General features: G+C 56.0%; 1 protein-coding gene across 4 annotated transcripts; it reads left to right on the top strand.

Moving 5' to 3' along the window:
* The first annotated feature begins 1353 nt into the window (after positions 1-1353).
* IRF5 (interferon regulatory factor 5) lies at positions 1354-12640 on the top strand. Of its 4 annotated transcripts, none has more exons than XM_037049234.1 (10): positions 1354-1373; positions 6737-6942; positions 8994-9183; positions 9601-9668; positions 10199-10232; positions 10411-10680; positions 10911-11303; positions 11392-11510; positions 11797-12084; positions 12175-12640. In XM_037049234.1, exons 1-9 carry the CDS (start codon positions 1355-1357, stop codon positions 12025-12027), a joined length of 1530 nt encoding a protein of 509 aa, XP_036905129.1. In that variant the 5' UTR covers position 1354; the 3' UTR covers positions 12028-12084; positions 12175-12640. The 4 variants fall into 4 exon arrangements, with proteins under 4 accessions (XP_036905129.1, XP_036905130.1, XP_036905132.1 ...); XM_037049235.1 differs by lacking the exon at positions 1354-1373 and adding an exon at positions 1834-1923; XM_037049237.1 differs by lacking the exon at positions 1354-1373 and adding an exon at positions 4074-4237.
* Positions 12641-15886: the final 3246 nt, after the last annotated feature.

Raw genomic sequence — 15886 nt, 5'->3', positions numbered from 1 at the left:
CTTCACCAGAAGACGGCATCCGGAGGCAAAGGGACCACTCGGTGTGGAAGATACTGATGGTGCTCTCTGCCCTGCCCCCCTCCCTAAGCCATGCCTCTGGCCCGAGTGGTTCTTGGCTTGAGTCCCCCTGGTCCTGGCAAGTAAGCCCCAAGCCAAGCAAAGCCCCTGAACAGCCTGCGTCCCTGGAGCCTCACCAGAGCTGTGAGCACAGTCACATCACCGCGCCCCCCCACCCCACCAGACAAACAACGAGACTCACAGGACCTGCTGAAGGTCACTTAGCTTGGACCCAACAGAGCTGGACGGAAGCTCAAGTGCGGTGCCCCTCCCCCTACACACGCCCCCCCCCCCCCCCCCGCCAGTGGCTCTTGGTGAAGTGCGGAGTCTCTAGGGGCGTGGATCCCCCCTGAGCAAGGGGGAGGCTGTGGGGGGGGGCAGAGTGCAGAATCCTGGTCTCCGTCCTCAAGACTGCAAGCGGGGGTGGGGGTGGGGGAGGGGGTGGGGTGGGGGAGGGGAGGGGCATTCGACAGTAAAAGGAGGCTCTTCCTGACTATGGCTCCAGCTCTATCGGCGAGTCCAACAAACGCTCTTTTCTATGGTGCGTTACAGGCCTCCAGTGCAAACGGTTCTCATTTTGTGGGTGACCACTTTCAACGAAATAGCAGTTCCATTTTTAAAGAAAAACAAAACAACCTACCTACCCACTTTTGCTCCATCCATGTAAATTTGCAAACACATGAAAGAGTGACATACTCAGCAGATACGAATAGTAAAGTGCAATTATATTTTATTTTATATTAGGGCTACAAAAAGTGGGGGATACCGAGGGCGAGACAGAAGAGAAGAAAAAAGGCCCCATAACGAGTGATGATACAGTTCACGGGTGAAGACCAACAACCCAGATTTTCCTCGAGGGAAGGCGAGGATCCAAGTTCTGATTCATCAACTAATATCCTATTTGTTAAAAACACAGGCGCTAAACTTTCAAGGGCAAATAGTACTTTCTGGAACTTATGTATTTTATTTGCTATCTAAAATTTAGTCCTTTAACTTGAAAATGTTCTTCTTTATAAAAATATTTTAATCGACGATTACTGTAGATAACCGTGGGAACGGGAGTGGTTCCGGAGGAAGCTGATCGCAGGGGAAACCAGACGTTCAAACCGTAAATGACACCGGCCGGGACCAGCTTTGGGGCTCGGGACCCCGCCCAGGAGGGGGCGCTTTCCAGAGCAGGTGGCGCCGGTGCAAGACTCGGAGCGAAGGATGTCGCAGGGAAGGAGCGGGCCCTGGGCAAGGCCGAGGTCAGCGAGCCAGGCCCATTTGTGGAACCGAAAAGTATTCAGAAAGGCAGATGGCTGGTCCACGTAGAGGTGAGTGAAGAGGGGGGACAGGCGACGAAGAGTCTGACCCCGAGCGGCCCCGAGGGGACCGGGAAGCGGGGCAGGCGGGGGGCGGAGCAGCCCGGGGACCTCCGTCCGACGGCACGTGCAGGAGTGTGGGCGGCCGGGGCGACCCTCGAAAGAGGTGCAGGCGGGGGCGCGAGGGCCAGGGACCCCCGCTGCGTCGCCCGCCGCACCCCCCTCGAGGCTGGGCGGAGGGCCCGCGTCTGCGGGGACGGGAGAGCCCGAGGCCGCGACCTGCGGCAGCTTCCGGGCCCGCGGAGCGCCGCGCCGGCCAGGGCAGGGTCGGGGTCCCGGCCGCCGGAGGCGCCGCGCCGTCCGTCCGGCCCCCGCGCCGGGGCGTCTCCGGGGGCTCTGGGCGGGAGGAGGGGCGGCCGGCCCGCCGCTCGGCCCGGGCGGTGGCCCCGGGGGCGGGGGCGCGCGAGGCGGAAGTGCCCGGCCGGCGGGCGGCGGCGCAGCTGCGGGAGAGCGCAGTCGGCCCCGCCGCCCGGCCGGTGCTCCCGGGCGCAGCCGCTGACAGGTAGGTCCGGGCCGCCCGGCGCTGCTCCCCGCGCCGGAGGACGCCTGCCGGGGCGGGAGGGGACGGGCGCGGGGCGCGGGGAGGGTTCGCGTCCGGCTCGCGAGGCGCCCGAGCTCCGGTGCTAGCCTGGTGCGGGGTGCGCCGCGCGGCCGGCGGCCTCCGCCGAGTCTCCCACACCTCGGCCAGCACGGGGAGCCCCGCGGTCCTCGCCCTGAGGCGTCCGGGGAGCCCCGCGGCCCCGCCAGCTCTGCTGCCGCCTCTCTCCCTCCGTCTCGCTGCGCGGAGGATGGATGGGGAGCCCCCGGCGTCCGGCCGGAGTCCGGCCTTGACCTTGGCCGGGCGAGGCCCGACCCCCTTTCTGTGCGCTCCCCCGGGTGCCCCTCACCCTTTCGCGTGGAGGGTGAGGTTTAACGGGTTCGCCCTCCCCGGACCGTGAGGCTGACGGCCGGGCCTGGAGCGGAGAGCGTGCGGGCAGGTGGTGTCGGGCAGAAGCGCTGGCTTCTGACTCGTGGCGGAGGGGACCGCGGGGCGCAGCACTTCTTGAACTGGTTTCTGTGCTTCCTTCCCCCGAACTCAAGCACGAAACAATTAAGATTCTCGAAGTGGAGGGAAGAGACCAGTGTGGCGGTGAAACCGTTCAGGAGACGCGAGTACCTGCGCCTGCTCCCCGCGCTGTGGTTTCCGGGACCCCGGGGCCGCGCGGGGACGGAGGGACTTTCCTGGCCTCGCTGGCACCCCGGACGCGCGGGGCGGGGAAGGGGACGGAGTAGACCCCGCCGAGGAGCGGTCTGTGAGCCAGACCCCGAGCCCGCTCCTTGGGGGCGGACCCTGCGAGAGCCGCCCGGAGCGCAGGGTCTAGCCTGGACTCCGGTGCGCCCAGGGTGGGGATAAATGACCAGGGCAGTAAAGGGAGGCCGCGTGCGGGGCCGATGGAGGAAGCTGGAGGTCCTTCGGAGGGGGCAGTCGAGCCAGAGGCTGAGTGCCCGGCTTCCCCTGAACTACTGGCCCGGGGCGCTGAGGCTCCCAGCAAGTCTAAGGAGGCGCTGGGAAAACACCCTTCCTTAAATAGAGTCCCAACTTTGGGGTTTCCCCCTGCATTTCGGCCTTCCCCCACCTCCTTCCCCTGGAAGGAGGCCGAGAGAAGCTTCCTCCTGCTGCATTTGCTGCCCCCGCCCCGTCGCCGCTTGTCTCAGAGTCTGGTCAACTCACCTGTAGGGGGACAGGACTTAGGGTCTCACTGGTGCAGGGACAGCCTCCCCGCACCCTTCTCCCCTCCACTTCTCCCTGAGCTTGGGCCAGGATTTGCAGAGACAACGTGGAGGTGGCAAGGGGCTGCTGCTCAGCCTCCTATGGAGAGGGTCCCTGGTGCCCACAGTGTTCCAGGCACCCCTGGTCGCTGCCTGCCGGGCCTTCAGGGCCCTGGTGTGTGTTGTGTGGCCTCCCTCACCCCAGTGGGCTCCTGGCTGCCCAGCTACATGCTCCACTTTCTGGGGCTCCCTCAGGTGTTGAGCAGCCCACAGGTCTTGTGGCGTTTCCTTGGAGCTGATGCAGGCGCTGCTGTCTTTCCTCACTTGGCAGGGCTCCGATCCCCAAGGCTGGGTCTGGGTGAGGCCGCAGAAATTTCACTCCTGGGAAGGCAGACGCTGCCCTCTGAGGGAAAGTCAGGGCTTCCTCCCAGAAGCCGGGAGGAGTTTCTGAGGGCTGCTCCGCAGCTCCTGGGCTCCCCGGGAAATGTGAGCAACTGCTTCCGTCTGGAGGGGACGTATGGATGGAGCACAAAGACACTGAAACCCAGAACTGCTGGCGTTAGGACAGTGTGAGCGAGGTCTAAGCCTGCCTCCCCGCAGGAGGAAGCCTCTCTGGGAGGCTGACACAGCCTGGTCCTGGTGCACCTGGCTGCAGGCAAGGTTCCCTGAGGCTGGAGAGCCTCTGCCCTGTGCTGGGCAGGCCCTTCCTTGATCTGTTAAACTTGTTGTGCGAGACCCTTTCCATAGCCCCTGCTGAGGCTGCCAGATGGGGGGTGTCCCTTTCTGACACTAGACACTTCCAAACCTTTGTGTGGACCAGCAGTGCTGGGCGGTGCTGGGCAGGGCTGGGCAGAGATGCACCCCAACTTCCTGGCCCTTTCTGCTCTCCCAGCTGCACCACCCGTGGCATGGTGGCAGGCCAGCTTTCCTCTGTCCACCTTCACTGAGCTGGAATTTCCTGCCACTGGTGGCTCTCGCCCCGTATTCCAGGACCAAGGCCTCTGGGGGAGGCAGCCCAAGGCTGTGAACCGCACTAAATGTACCAGGACCGCCAGCAGGCCTAGGGGGTGGGAAATAAATAGCTTACGGGGTGAGAGACTGAGGATTTGGTCTGGGGGACCCAAATGACAATTTCTCTGCACATCCATCCCTCCCCCAGCTCTCAGTGAGTCAGGTTTCTGAGTTGTCTTGTCTGGCCACTTTCATTTCCCCTGGTGCTGGGTGGAGGCTGGTACAGAAAGGGGAACTGAGCTACCCGTCTTCTGAGGCCTGGGGGCAGCGGTGGGGGCTCTCCCACCCTCCCTGGCCCAGCCTGCGGCTGGGCACTGCTCAGAGGAGAGACCCGAACATGGGGACACCTTAACAGGAGGTGGCACTTAGCAGCTACAACCAAAAAAAGGTACTGGGCAGGGAATTTCAGGGAAAACAGGCTCATTGCTCCAAGGCTGATTCAGACCTACAGCAACAGAGGGGAGCCAGCCTCCCGCCCAGGCGGGACAGGCCAGGAAGCCCACCGGGGCTTGAGTGCGCCAGGCAGCAGCCTGGCCTGGGGGTCCTGGTGTCATCCTGGTGTGGATTGAAACCCTTGTCCCTCTGTGTGCAGTGCTCGCTCAGATAGTAAGGATAGCTTTCATCCCCACCCCACGAGTGTCCACCTCACCACCCCGGATACCCCAGTGCCTTCAGCCATTCCTTCCCTTCTGGGCCTGCAGCCCAGCAGATTTCCTCTTGGGTCTGGTCTCTCTCTGATCGGGGAGGTCCTAGAGAGAGCAGGGCTCGTGGGGGCAGGCGGTGGGGGGACAGAATGCTTCCAGCATCTGCGGTGTGTCAGTTGGCTGGTGTTCTTAAGTCCTACTTTGGTCCAGTGAATGGCAGGGTTCTGGGTGAATGGCAGGGTTCTGGGCTGGGGGCAGCATGTGGAAGAAGGGCAAAGTGGGAGGCAGTCCTGCCCTTGAGCAGGTGGCCCACCCAGCTGAAAGGTAAACAGTATGGGGGGGGGGCATTGGTGCAAGGCTGAGTAAGTGCCCCAAACCGCTCATCTCAGCAAGCAGAGTTCAGGGCCACCCACGGTGCCAAGGAGAGTGGAGTGTGAGAGCAGGTGTGCCTACCCCACAAGGGCAAGTGTTGTCACCCTTGTTCTAGGTGGAGTAACCTCTGGGAATGCTCCCCCCAACCCTACGCCAGCCTCATTGCCACCGCCCCATTCCTTCACTTATGGGGGGGTCTTCTGAGGGGATGGAGGTACCAAGGACATGGGAGAAAAACACAGCCCAGGGCCAGGGTGTTGTTTCCTCTTACACACCCATCTGCTCGTGTGCTCAGAAACTAGAGCCCCGCTGAAGGCGGCCTGGTTTCTCATCCCGCTTTGTTCCTTATTTGCTGAGTGACAGCCTCCCCTCTGAGTCTCAGAAGTGGCTTGGGCCTTTCTGCCTCTGATTCTGGGCTCACAGGTTAAGGGCAAGGGCAGGAGAGACACCACCCAGGGTGAAGGGGGGGCAGGAGAGAGCTCAGGACAGTGAAGAGAAGTTTCACGTCCTGAGTCCAGAGACGGGCTGGCAGGGGCAGGGGAGGAGGCATGGGTTTTCAGCGTGGCCAGCTGTCCTGTGACTGGGGAAACGGAGACTGGCCCTGGGAGGTGGCCCCGGCTCCCCCGAGGAGCCACTAGACCTCACCTCTGTAGTTCCCAAGGCTCTGGGCAGCATGGGGCCTGGCAAATGTGAGGTGCTTACTAATTACTGAATGAATGCGTGGTCTGGAGGGGAGGAGCCAGTCTAGGAAGTTGGTGGCTTTCCAAGGACAGATCTAAGTCTGGTGGCAGCTGTCCTGATGATGCAGGTGGTAGACCAAGTAGGCTGATGGGACTTCTCTCAAGATGTCCAGGCTGAGGCGGGGTAGGGGGGCCCTGAGACAAACTGAGGAAGAAAGGAAGCTCTGAGGACTGGGTGGGGAAACCCTCCCTCCACTCGCAGGTCGGCCTCGATCTTGGGCCAGGTTTCCTAGAAGGCAGTGCAGTGAGGGAGGGGGAGGGTGGGGCAGGGCGAATGCTGAGCAAGGATGTGGAGTCAGCTGGAGGCTGGCCTCTGCCTGACACCCTGGGAGCCCTGGAGCATAGAGACCAGCCTTTTTGTCCCGTGTGTCAGTTGCTCACTGGCTGTGGGCTGTGTCCCATGGGGAGGGGTGGGCCTAGCCTGGAGTGTGGCCACAAGGAAGGGCAGCCCTGTGCCTCTGTGCTGGGCCAGCCTCACAGCAGCTGGGGGAGTGATGTCCTGTCTGGTAAAGGGCGTCTGGGTGGGGTGTGCACCACAGGGTAACAGGGTAAACCCTCCCTCCTTTGCCCCCAAACACAGCACAGATGCAAGGACCCTTCGATAAGAAAGATGATGGTCGGAAAGGGAATTGGCTGTGAGCACCCGGAGGCACTGGAGAGACTCCAGCCCCAGGGCTGGGGGGAAGGGAGAGTGCAAACGGCTATGCCTGGGTCCCCGAGTGCCCCCATGCCCCTCTGCCAAAGGAGTGGTCAGCAGCAAATGTGCTGATGCCCCCCCCCCCCCCGCTTTCTCTTGCAGACCCCTTTGCCATGAACCAGCCTGCCCCTGGGGCCCTGCCTCCGCCCCGCCGTGTGCGGCTGAAGCCCTGGCTGGTGGCCCAGGTGAACAGCTGCCAGTATCCAGGGCTTCGCTGGGTCAATGGTGAAAGGAAATTATTTTACATCCCTTGGCGCCATGCCACAAGGCACGGCCCCAGCCAGGATGGGGACAACACCATCTTTAAGGTAAGCCCCGGACGGGGACAGCATGGGCTTCGGAGACACCACCCCCAGAAGAGGGCCCCCCACTCTACCTCAAGTTGGCTGCTTACCCAGCTGCCTTGCTGCAGGTGACCCTGAGCCTGGACTATGGGGACACAGGTGTAACTATAGGAGATGCCTTTTGTGACCTGATCCCCACAGCAAGGTGGGGACTGGCAGGCCCCCAGGAGACGGTCCTGTAACTCCTCCTCCTCCACTTGTCCTTGTCTCATTCTCATTACACATGAGCACACATGTCGTGTGCATGTTGGTGAATGCACACGATAAAACAACAGACAGCAGTGTGATCGGAACATCAAGGTAACTCCATTTTTTGCGTATATTTTCAGGTTTCTGCACAAGTGCATATATGAAATGCAAACATTGAATCAAACTATATATTGTTTTGTAACCTGCATTTTTCACCCCAAAATCAGGACTGGTTTTTCACTCCCACACGTGCCTTGTCACTCTCTGGCCGATGAAGACTCCATTGGAGGGTTTAGCACAGGGAAGCCCCCGGTCCCAGTGTTTTGGGGTTGAGGACCACACTGCCAGGTGCATGCTCTACGCTCGCACCCACTGTGCATCTCCAGTGATGTTCTTTGGGGTTAGCTCCTAGAGGTGAACGTTGCTGCGTCACAGAGAATGCTTATTTTTCTTTTTCTTTATTTATTTGTAAAGATTTTATTTACTTATTTTAAGAGAGAGGGGAAGGGAGGGAGAAAGCGAGGGAGAGAAACATCAATGCATGGGTGCCTCTCACGTGTCCCCAGCCAGGGACCCAGCCATGTGCCCTGACTGGGAATCGAACTGGCGACCCTTTGGTTTGCAGCTGGCACTCAGTCCCCTGAGCTACACCAGTCAGGGCTGAGAATGCTTACTTTTAAAGCTTTGAATATATATTTCTTAGTCTTTGCACTTGGTATTTACCTTTTCAAGATTCTTTTCAAAGACATTTCATATTTTTGAGTAGTATAACAAAGTATACAATGGTTTACAGCAAAAAGTCTTCCTCCCACTCCTGTCCGCAGCCACCCACCTCCTCCCTAAAGGCAATTAGTAGTATCGGTTTCTTGTTTGTCCTTCCTAAAAGATTTTTGTGCATATATGAGGTCTAAAAGGTATCCTGCCATGTACTATGAAAAGTAGAGACATTTATTGAAGAAAATACAAGATACAAGAAACATTGTACACAGGACAATGACACTTCAGTCCCCTTCAAAGTAGGCACCTTGCGACCTCACACAGGTCTCCCAATTGCCAATCAGTACTTTTCACAAGATGATAGAGGTATATGTACACCACACATGCATGTTCTCCTGCACCTCATGATCTTGACGATTGCCACATGTCAGCATAGCAAAATCTTCCTCCTGTCCCCTTGCTGCCCAGTATCCCAGTGGGATTGGCCAAAATGTAACCAGACCCTGCTGCTGGGCATTTAGATTATTTTGGGTCTTTCGCTTTTACAAACTGTGAAATTGCACATGCAATGACTAATCTTGTATGTGCAGAATTTTTGTGTGGATGCTTCTGTATCTGTAGGATAAATTCCTTATAGTTGAATGGCTGGGTTAAAAAATAGAAACATTTGTAATCACCCCAAGTGCTCTCCAAATAATGTCACTAACAATTCACGGGTGTAGAGCCCATCCCCAGTGCAGGCACAGTTGGTGCCCAGAGCCCTCAAGTCTTCGCTGCCACTGTAAGAGGGTGGGTACCGTGATGGGGAGACAAAGCAGAGAAAGACAGTGTGGCTCTTCCCACACCACACTGCCCTCCTTAGAGATTGTAACTGTGTACCCTCGGGGCAGTGAATCAGTGCCTTTCAAAACACCTGGATGTCCTCCAGCTTGTTGGAGCCCTGAGGGTGCCCGGGAGGCCTGGCATCCCATCTCCCACCTGGCAGAGGGGCACTCAGCATGCCACTGAAGGTCTCTTTGCACAGCCACAACTCCCATTGGTCGACAGGGGCCAGGCTTTGTTGAGGGCTGAGGTTCTCTCTGATTGCCTGCCTTCTCTTTCCACTCCAGGCCTGGGCCAAGGAGACGGGGAAGTACATGGAGGGCGTGGACGAGGCCGATCCAGCCAAGTGGAAGGCCAACCTGCGTTGTGCCCTGAACAAGAGCCGTGACTTCCGCCTCATCTACGATGGGCCCCGGGACATGCCGCCTCAGCCCTACAAGATCTACGAGGTCTGCTCCAACGGCCCCACTGCTGCAGGTATGGTGCCGACCCTGCACGGGCCACCTAGGGGGCTGTGGAAGAAAGCCCAGGGCCCTTCTCGGTGCAGTGGTCAGGAGCACGCTTCTCGGTCATAACACCCGGGGCTTCCAGAGGCCACCTGGGGTGCGCCTTTGTCGGGCCAAGGATGGCTTTGGCATGGACCAGGGAGGGCCCCAGTGTGTTTTCTCCAGCCAGCCCTTGTTTTGGCTCTTGGTGGCCCAGGGAGCTCAGTGTCATGGAGTCAGGGAGGTCCCTACTGATTCCTGGAGGCCGTGCACCCTTCACTGCACTGATTGGGCAGCTCCGGGCAGGGGCGGAGCCACAGCAGGAGCTGCCGCTTGCGCCCCCGTGGCCTCCCTCCTCCTCTCCCACTGACTGCCTTCCTATTTCTCTTTCCTCTCCCTCTACCTGCAGAGTCACAGCCCACTGAGGATTACATTTGTGGCGTGGGAGAGGAGGAGGAGGAGGAGGAGGAGGATGAGGTGAGTTGGGCGTTCTCTCAGCGTCTGCCTGCGCTGCCACGGTGGGCCTGGTGGGGGCGCTCTGCTGTCCTGCTCTACCACGCCGCAGCCCCACTCCTCGGGATCCTGCTGCTCTTCCTGCAGCTCCACTCTGAGGTTCTTCTCTGGGATTCTGAGCATAGAAACAAGGTCACCACCTTGAAACCCCTGGGGCCTTGTGGGTACAAAACTCGCTCGCACGTTGCCTGACTGACCCTGACAGTCAGTGACGTTGCCTGACAAGACCCTGAGCAGTTGCTCAGTAGGTGCTATACCTGTTCTTAGGTATTGCACCAGAAGGCAGATGTGGAAACTGAGGCGCTGAGGGATCACTGTCCTGCCCGGGGCAGCAGAGCTGGGGCTGGAGGCAGGGCCTGGCCTCTGCTAAGCCGAAGCCCAGGGAATTGCCTTGTGATTCCCGTGTTATTTCTTTAGCATCAGATCAATTAAATAACCTGTCCTCCCTTCTCTTTGGCCTCTTCCCTCCTCCTTTCCCTTCCTCTCCATTTCAGCTCCAGAGGATGTTACCAAGCCTGAGCCTCACAGGTGGGGCTGGGAGGTGGTATGGTTGGGGGCCTAATATAAGGGGAAGCTGCAGGTACCCTAGGTACCTGGGTGAGGGGTGAAGGGGGGCTGGGGGCAGGCCCAGGGCTGGGACTAGGTGGGCCAGGGAGGCAGTTCCTAAGAGTGGCATTAGAGCTCTGTCCACCCCCACCCTCTGCAGAAGCGGTGCACCCTGGGCCCCCCATGGCACCCTATTCTTTACCCAAAGAAGATGTCAAGTGGCCACCCACTCTCCAGCCACCTGTGGCGCTGGGCCCCCCTGCTCCAGACCCCTGCCTCCTGGGCTCTGCCCCTGGGGACCCTGCTGCCTTTGGGGAGCTTCTCCCTGAGGTTCTGCCGAGCCTGCAGCCTGGGCCCCTGGCTGGCAGCCTGGCCCCCCAAGGCGAGCAACTCCTGCCCGACCTGCTGATCAGCCCCCACATGCTGCCCCGTAAGTAAGGAACCTCGGGCAGGAGGGCTGGGGGTTGGTTTGCCAGGAGGTTGGAGGGTGGCGAAGAAAAGAACAAAAATGCCCATGCCAGTCCCTCCGGGGGGTGGGGGGGCCTGTGTGTAAGTAAGTGGGAAAAGCAACACGATGACCCAGACACGGGCAGAGAAAGTTGTGGGGTGCAGCATGGGGAGGGGCTCACAGACCTGGTGGTCCTGTCCTCTGCCTCACAGTTACCGACCTGGAGATCAAGTTCCAGTACCGGGGGCGGCCACCCCGTGCCCTCACCATCAGCAACCCTCACGGCTGCCGGCTCTTCTACAGTCAGCTGGAGGCCACTCAGGAGCAGGTGGAGCTCTTCGGGCCTGTGAGCCTGGAGCAAGTGCGATTCCCCAGCCCTGAGGACATCCCCAGCGACAAGCAGCGCTTCTACACCAACCAGCTGCTGGATGTCCTGGACCGTGGGCTCATCCTCCAGCTACAAGGCCAGGATCTGTATGCCATCCGCCTGTGCCAGTGCAAGGTGTTCTGGACCGGGCCCTGCGCCTCAGCTAATGGCCTGCACCCTAACCCCATCCAGCGAGAGGTCAAGACCAAACTCTTCAGCCTGGAGCATTTTCTCAACGGTGAGGGCCCCACATCGTGCTCCTCCCGCCCCCTCTCACCCAGGCACACAGTTCTAGCCTCCGACTGATGGTCTTGTTCTCTCTGCAGAGCTCATCCTGTTCCAGAAGGGTCAGACCAACACCCCACCACCATTCGAAATCTTCTTCTGTTTTGGGGAGGAGTGGCCTGACCACAAACCCCGAGAGAAGAAGCTCATCACTGTACAGGTATGTCCCAACCCTCCCAACTCTGCTTTAGCTTAAATATTGGGGAATCCTGAAGCAAGCCCTTGCCCCACAGTGGAGGTTCGGGGCTCTCCGGGCAGTTTGAACATGGCAGCCGGTGGTAATCAAGGCCCAGGGCTCCCCACACATAAGTAGCCTGATGTAGCAGAAATTGGTGCCCCTGCCCCCTGATGGATGCAGTCCACCACCTGCCCCCTGGTGGATGTCCTCGGGCACAGCTGGATTTGACAGCCCCATCAAGGTTCTCACGGTTCTCTTTGCTCCCCAGGTGGTGCCCGTAGCCGCTCGATTGCTGCTGGAAATGTTCTCAGGGGAGCTTTCCTGGTCAGCCGATAGTATCCGGCTACAGATCTCAAACCCAGACCTCAAAGATCATATGGTGGAGCAGTTCAAGGAGCTCCATCACCTCTGGCAGTCCCAACAGCAGCTGCAGCCCATGGCCCAGGCCCCTCCCGCTGGCCAGGGGCCCTGGCCAATGCACCCAGTTGGCATGCAGTGAAGTTGCATATAGTGACTGAAGCAGGCTTCCCGGGAGGCTATGCGGACTGTTGTGGAGGTGTGATGGCCCCACTGGGCACCTGGCTGGCGGCAGGGTCCTACCTCTCAGTCTCCTGGAAGCAGATTTGGGCCAAGGAGATGGAAGAGAGGCCCGAGTTCCAGATTCTCCCTGCAGAAGCTGAAGGAGGCTGGGAGCTAGTTCTGCTTCGGGGCCTCTGACTTCTGGACATGCCTCTCAGCTAGCTCCGGTGTGCTGGCTCTGAAGGGATTCAGCCATCAACACCAGTGAGCAGGGAAGGGCTTCCCATGACGCCGGGGCCTAACTGTACAGAGGGAGTGGCCCCAGAGCGCCCCCATTTCCTCTGGCAGAAAGCCTGGAGTTGTGTGGCAGGTTCCCCTGGTGGGGCCTCTGCAGGTCATGGGCCTGATTTGGGGGTTCCCTAGTTTGAGCCTCACTTCCTCATCTTTCTCCTTTCTGAGACAGATTTGAGCACTTAGGTATTGCACCAGATACTTAAGGCTGGCAGCTACCTCCTTTCTTGTGAATCCAAGAGCTTGGGGTAGAAAGTGGAATTTTATGTATTTTTGGATTAATAAATGTTAAAGACACACTCGGCTGTTTACTTTTTCTGGCACTTGTTTCCATGCTGTTCTGAAAGACCCTATTTCTGATGCCAGCTGGCCCTCTGTCCCCAGCACCTGCCCCTCCACTGCTGGGGCCGATGGCACGGGACCTGCCTTCCAGGTTGGTGAGTCAGTGAGTCTTCATAAACACGCCCCAGGCTGGCTGCTTTCCAGGAGGAAGCTGGCTAAAGCAAGGGTGTGGATTTTTAAATGGGCGCAGAATCTAAAATCTTGTCCAAATCAATTTTCCCATAAGAAATGGGGGAAAAGGGCTGGTATTTCAACTCCATGTAGGGCCATGACAGTGTCATCCTCATGTATAAATCATATGCTATTAATCTAGTAGGACAATGCATGCAAATTGGTAGCTCCTTATTTGAATATGGCTCATAGATGTACTTTTCTGGCCTAAACAACTGTGTTGTTGTTCATCTTTTTGTTATGGAAGATTTCACACATTTGTCAAAGTAGAGAGACTGGTATAATATCCTCAAGTAGTAGCTTCAACAATTATCAATTTATATAGTCTTTCTCACCCAAACTCCCATCCATACCCCCAACTGGAGATTATTTTGAGGCAAATTTTACATGTAGATTTTTGTGTGAATAGTCAGAATATCTCTCTCAAGGACAATATATTCTCTAAAGAACATGTAAGAATATATATTCTTAAAAAAAGTATCACCTAACGTGACAAATAAATTTTTATCGAATACCTATGGTTTAAAACCTAAGATGTTAAGAGAAATTTCATTCCTTTGCAGTTTACTTGTGAAAGAAACCGCATTGCTCGCTCTGCGTCCTGCCCTTGCCCAGATGCCGCCCACCGCCTCTGCGGTGTGGGCGTGCTTGGTCGCTCACATTCCCTGTACACTGGTGCTCTGACCCAGACTCCAGACGCTCAGCTGGATGCAGGGTTTTGTTCTGACCATGTATCAGGGGGCCTTTGAGCTGTTCCCATCTTTAGTTACTGTACATCAGGCTACAGGTAACAGGCTTGTACTTATTTTTTTTTAAGATTTTATTTATTTATCTTCAGAGAGGAAGGAGAGAGGGAGAGAAATATCAATGTATGGTTGCTTTTCATGTGTCCCCTGCTGGGAGTTGGCCTGCAGGGAACCAGCCTGCAACCCAGGCATGTGCCCTGGCTGGGAATCGAACCGCGATCCTCTGGTTCGCAGGCCCGTGCTCAATCAGGCTTGTACTTATTTAGGTCTTTTCGTAGCTTTGTCAGTGTATCTTCGGGCTGGAGTCCCAGGAACGGAATTTCTGGGCCAAAGCATAAATACGTGCGCAACTGTGCCAGATATTGGCAGAATCCTGCCAAACCTATCAGTGTCCTGTCTTCCCAATCTCGCTGGCTCGTGCATTAACTTTTGGGGTTTTGCCAACCTGATGAGGGAGAGAATCTCAGGGCCACTCCTCATTAGGAGTGAGGCTGAACATCTTCAGACAGTTCAGGGGCCTGTACAGATTTTTATTATTATAATTAAAAAAATTTTACTTATAGAAAAGTTGCTAATAGAGTTTCTATACACCTTACACCCAGTTTCTCCAACCGTTAATACCTAACATTACTAGGGCATATTTATCATAACTAATGAAATATGAATACACTATTAACTCCATTCTCTATTCAGATGTTTTTATCTAGTTCTCTTCCATGATCCCATCCAAATTATCAAATTATATTTAACATCTATTCATCTTTGTTAGCCTCCACTGATCTGAGTTTCTCAGACTTTCCTTTTCAGAGTATATTTTACCCTCACATGTGGACATTTTTTTCATTGCTATTTTTAAATAAAGATTTTATTTATTCATCTAGAAAGAAGGGAATGGATGGAGAGAGGGAGAAAGTGATTAGTTGTGAAACCTGGTCTACAACCCAGGTATGTGTGCCCTGACTGGGAATTGAACCTACAACCTTTCATTTATAGGAAAATGCTCCAACCAACTGGGCCACACTGGCCTGGGCTTGAGGGTATATTTTAGAACGTCTCTCACTTGGGTTTATCTGATGTGTTTGTCATGGTTTTTGTAAGAAATGCAACAGAGGTGAAGTATTGCCTTCACAGTATCATATTGAGGGTACATACTATCACCATGACTTAATTACTGTTGATGTTGACCTTGATCACCTGGCTAAGGCTGCCTTTGTCAGATTTCTCCATTATAAAGTGACTTCTCTTACCCCCTGTCCATACTGCACACATATAGAGGTTTCGGAATTGTTAACCCAAACCCCTTTAAGAAACTTGACCTAGACTGAGTACGGTGCTTACTTACACAGTTCCTCCTGTCTTTAGTCTTAGTTTTCAGCCGTTTACCATGGTTAGCATCTTCCTCCCCATGGGCCTGTGTGGCTCTATTTCCTCTTCAGATTGAAATTCATTGTCAACACTTAAAATTAAAGATGTCACTTATCTGATTTCCAGCTTCTTTTTTTGCCAGAAAGTTGGCAAATTCAGAAACATCATCTCATGTTTCCCAATGCCAAGAATCGGCTGGAACTTTAGACGGGAATGGCCCCCGTCAACAGCCGATCCTCTTTCTCTCCTTTCACTGCCTGTCCTTGAAGGCCTTTGAGTTTGCCACCCTCAATAAACGGTGGGGCAGGGAGATGGCAAACAGATGAATTATGGAAGGTTGGAAGGAAAATCTGCACTACGTGACTATTCATACACAGATTTCTCCCATACTGCAGGCAGCTCTTGACAGCCAAGAATCTTCACTGGGCTTCTGCTTTTTAGAATTATTTATTTTTAAAAAGATTTTATTTATTTATCTTTAGAGGGGAAGGGAAGGAGAGAGGGAGAGAAATATCAATGTATGGTTGCTTCTCGTGAGTCCCCTGCTGGGAATTGGCCTGCAACCCAGGCACGTGCCCTGACTGGGAATTGAAGTGCAATCCTTTGGTTTGCAGGCCTGCGCTCAATCCACTGAGCTACACCAGCCAGGGCTGGGCTTCTGCTTTTTGACTTCTTAAAAAACAAACACAGAGACAGCACACCTGGCTATCATTTTTTTTTAAAGAATTTATTTATTTTTAGAAGGAGGGGAAGGGAAGGAGAGAGGGAGAAAAACATTCATGTACAAGAGAGACACTGACCAGTTGCCTCTGGCACGCCCCCAACTGGGGACCTGGCCTGCAACCCAAGCACATGCCCTGACTAGGAATTGAACCGGTACCAAATTTTGGTTCTCAGGCTGGCAATCAACCCACTGAGCCACAC

Source organism: Sturnira hondurensis, unplaced genomic scaffold, assembly GCF_014824575.4.
Source record: "Sturnira hondurensis isolate 20B ecotype Veracruz unplaced genomic scaffold, ASM1482457v3 Scaffold0006437, whole genome shotgun sequence".
Taxonomy (NCBI): domain Eukaryota; kingdom Metazoa; phylum Chordata; class Mammalia; order Chiroptera; family Phyllostomidae; genus Sturnira; species Sturnira hondurensis.
This window is presented reverse-complemented; position numbering and strand designations above follow the sequence as displayed.

What these genes read in the sequence shown, in the direction of transcription:
- IRF5 (XM_037049234.1), top strand. An exon ending in GGGACAACACCATCTTTAAG is followed by an intron (nt 6,943 to 8,993) that starts GTAAGCCCCGGA and finishes TTTCCACTCCAG; the next exon opens with GCCTGGGCCAAGGAGACGGG. An exon ending in CAGCCCCCACATGCTGCCCC is followed by an intron (nt 10,681 to 10,910) that starts GTAAGTAAGGAA and finishes TCTGCCTCACAG; the next exon opens with TTACCGACCTGGAGATCAAG.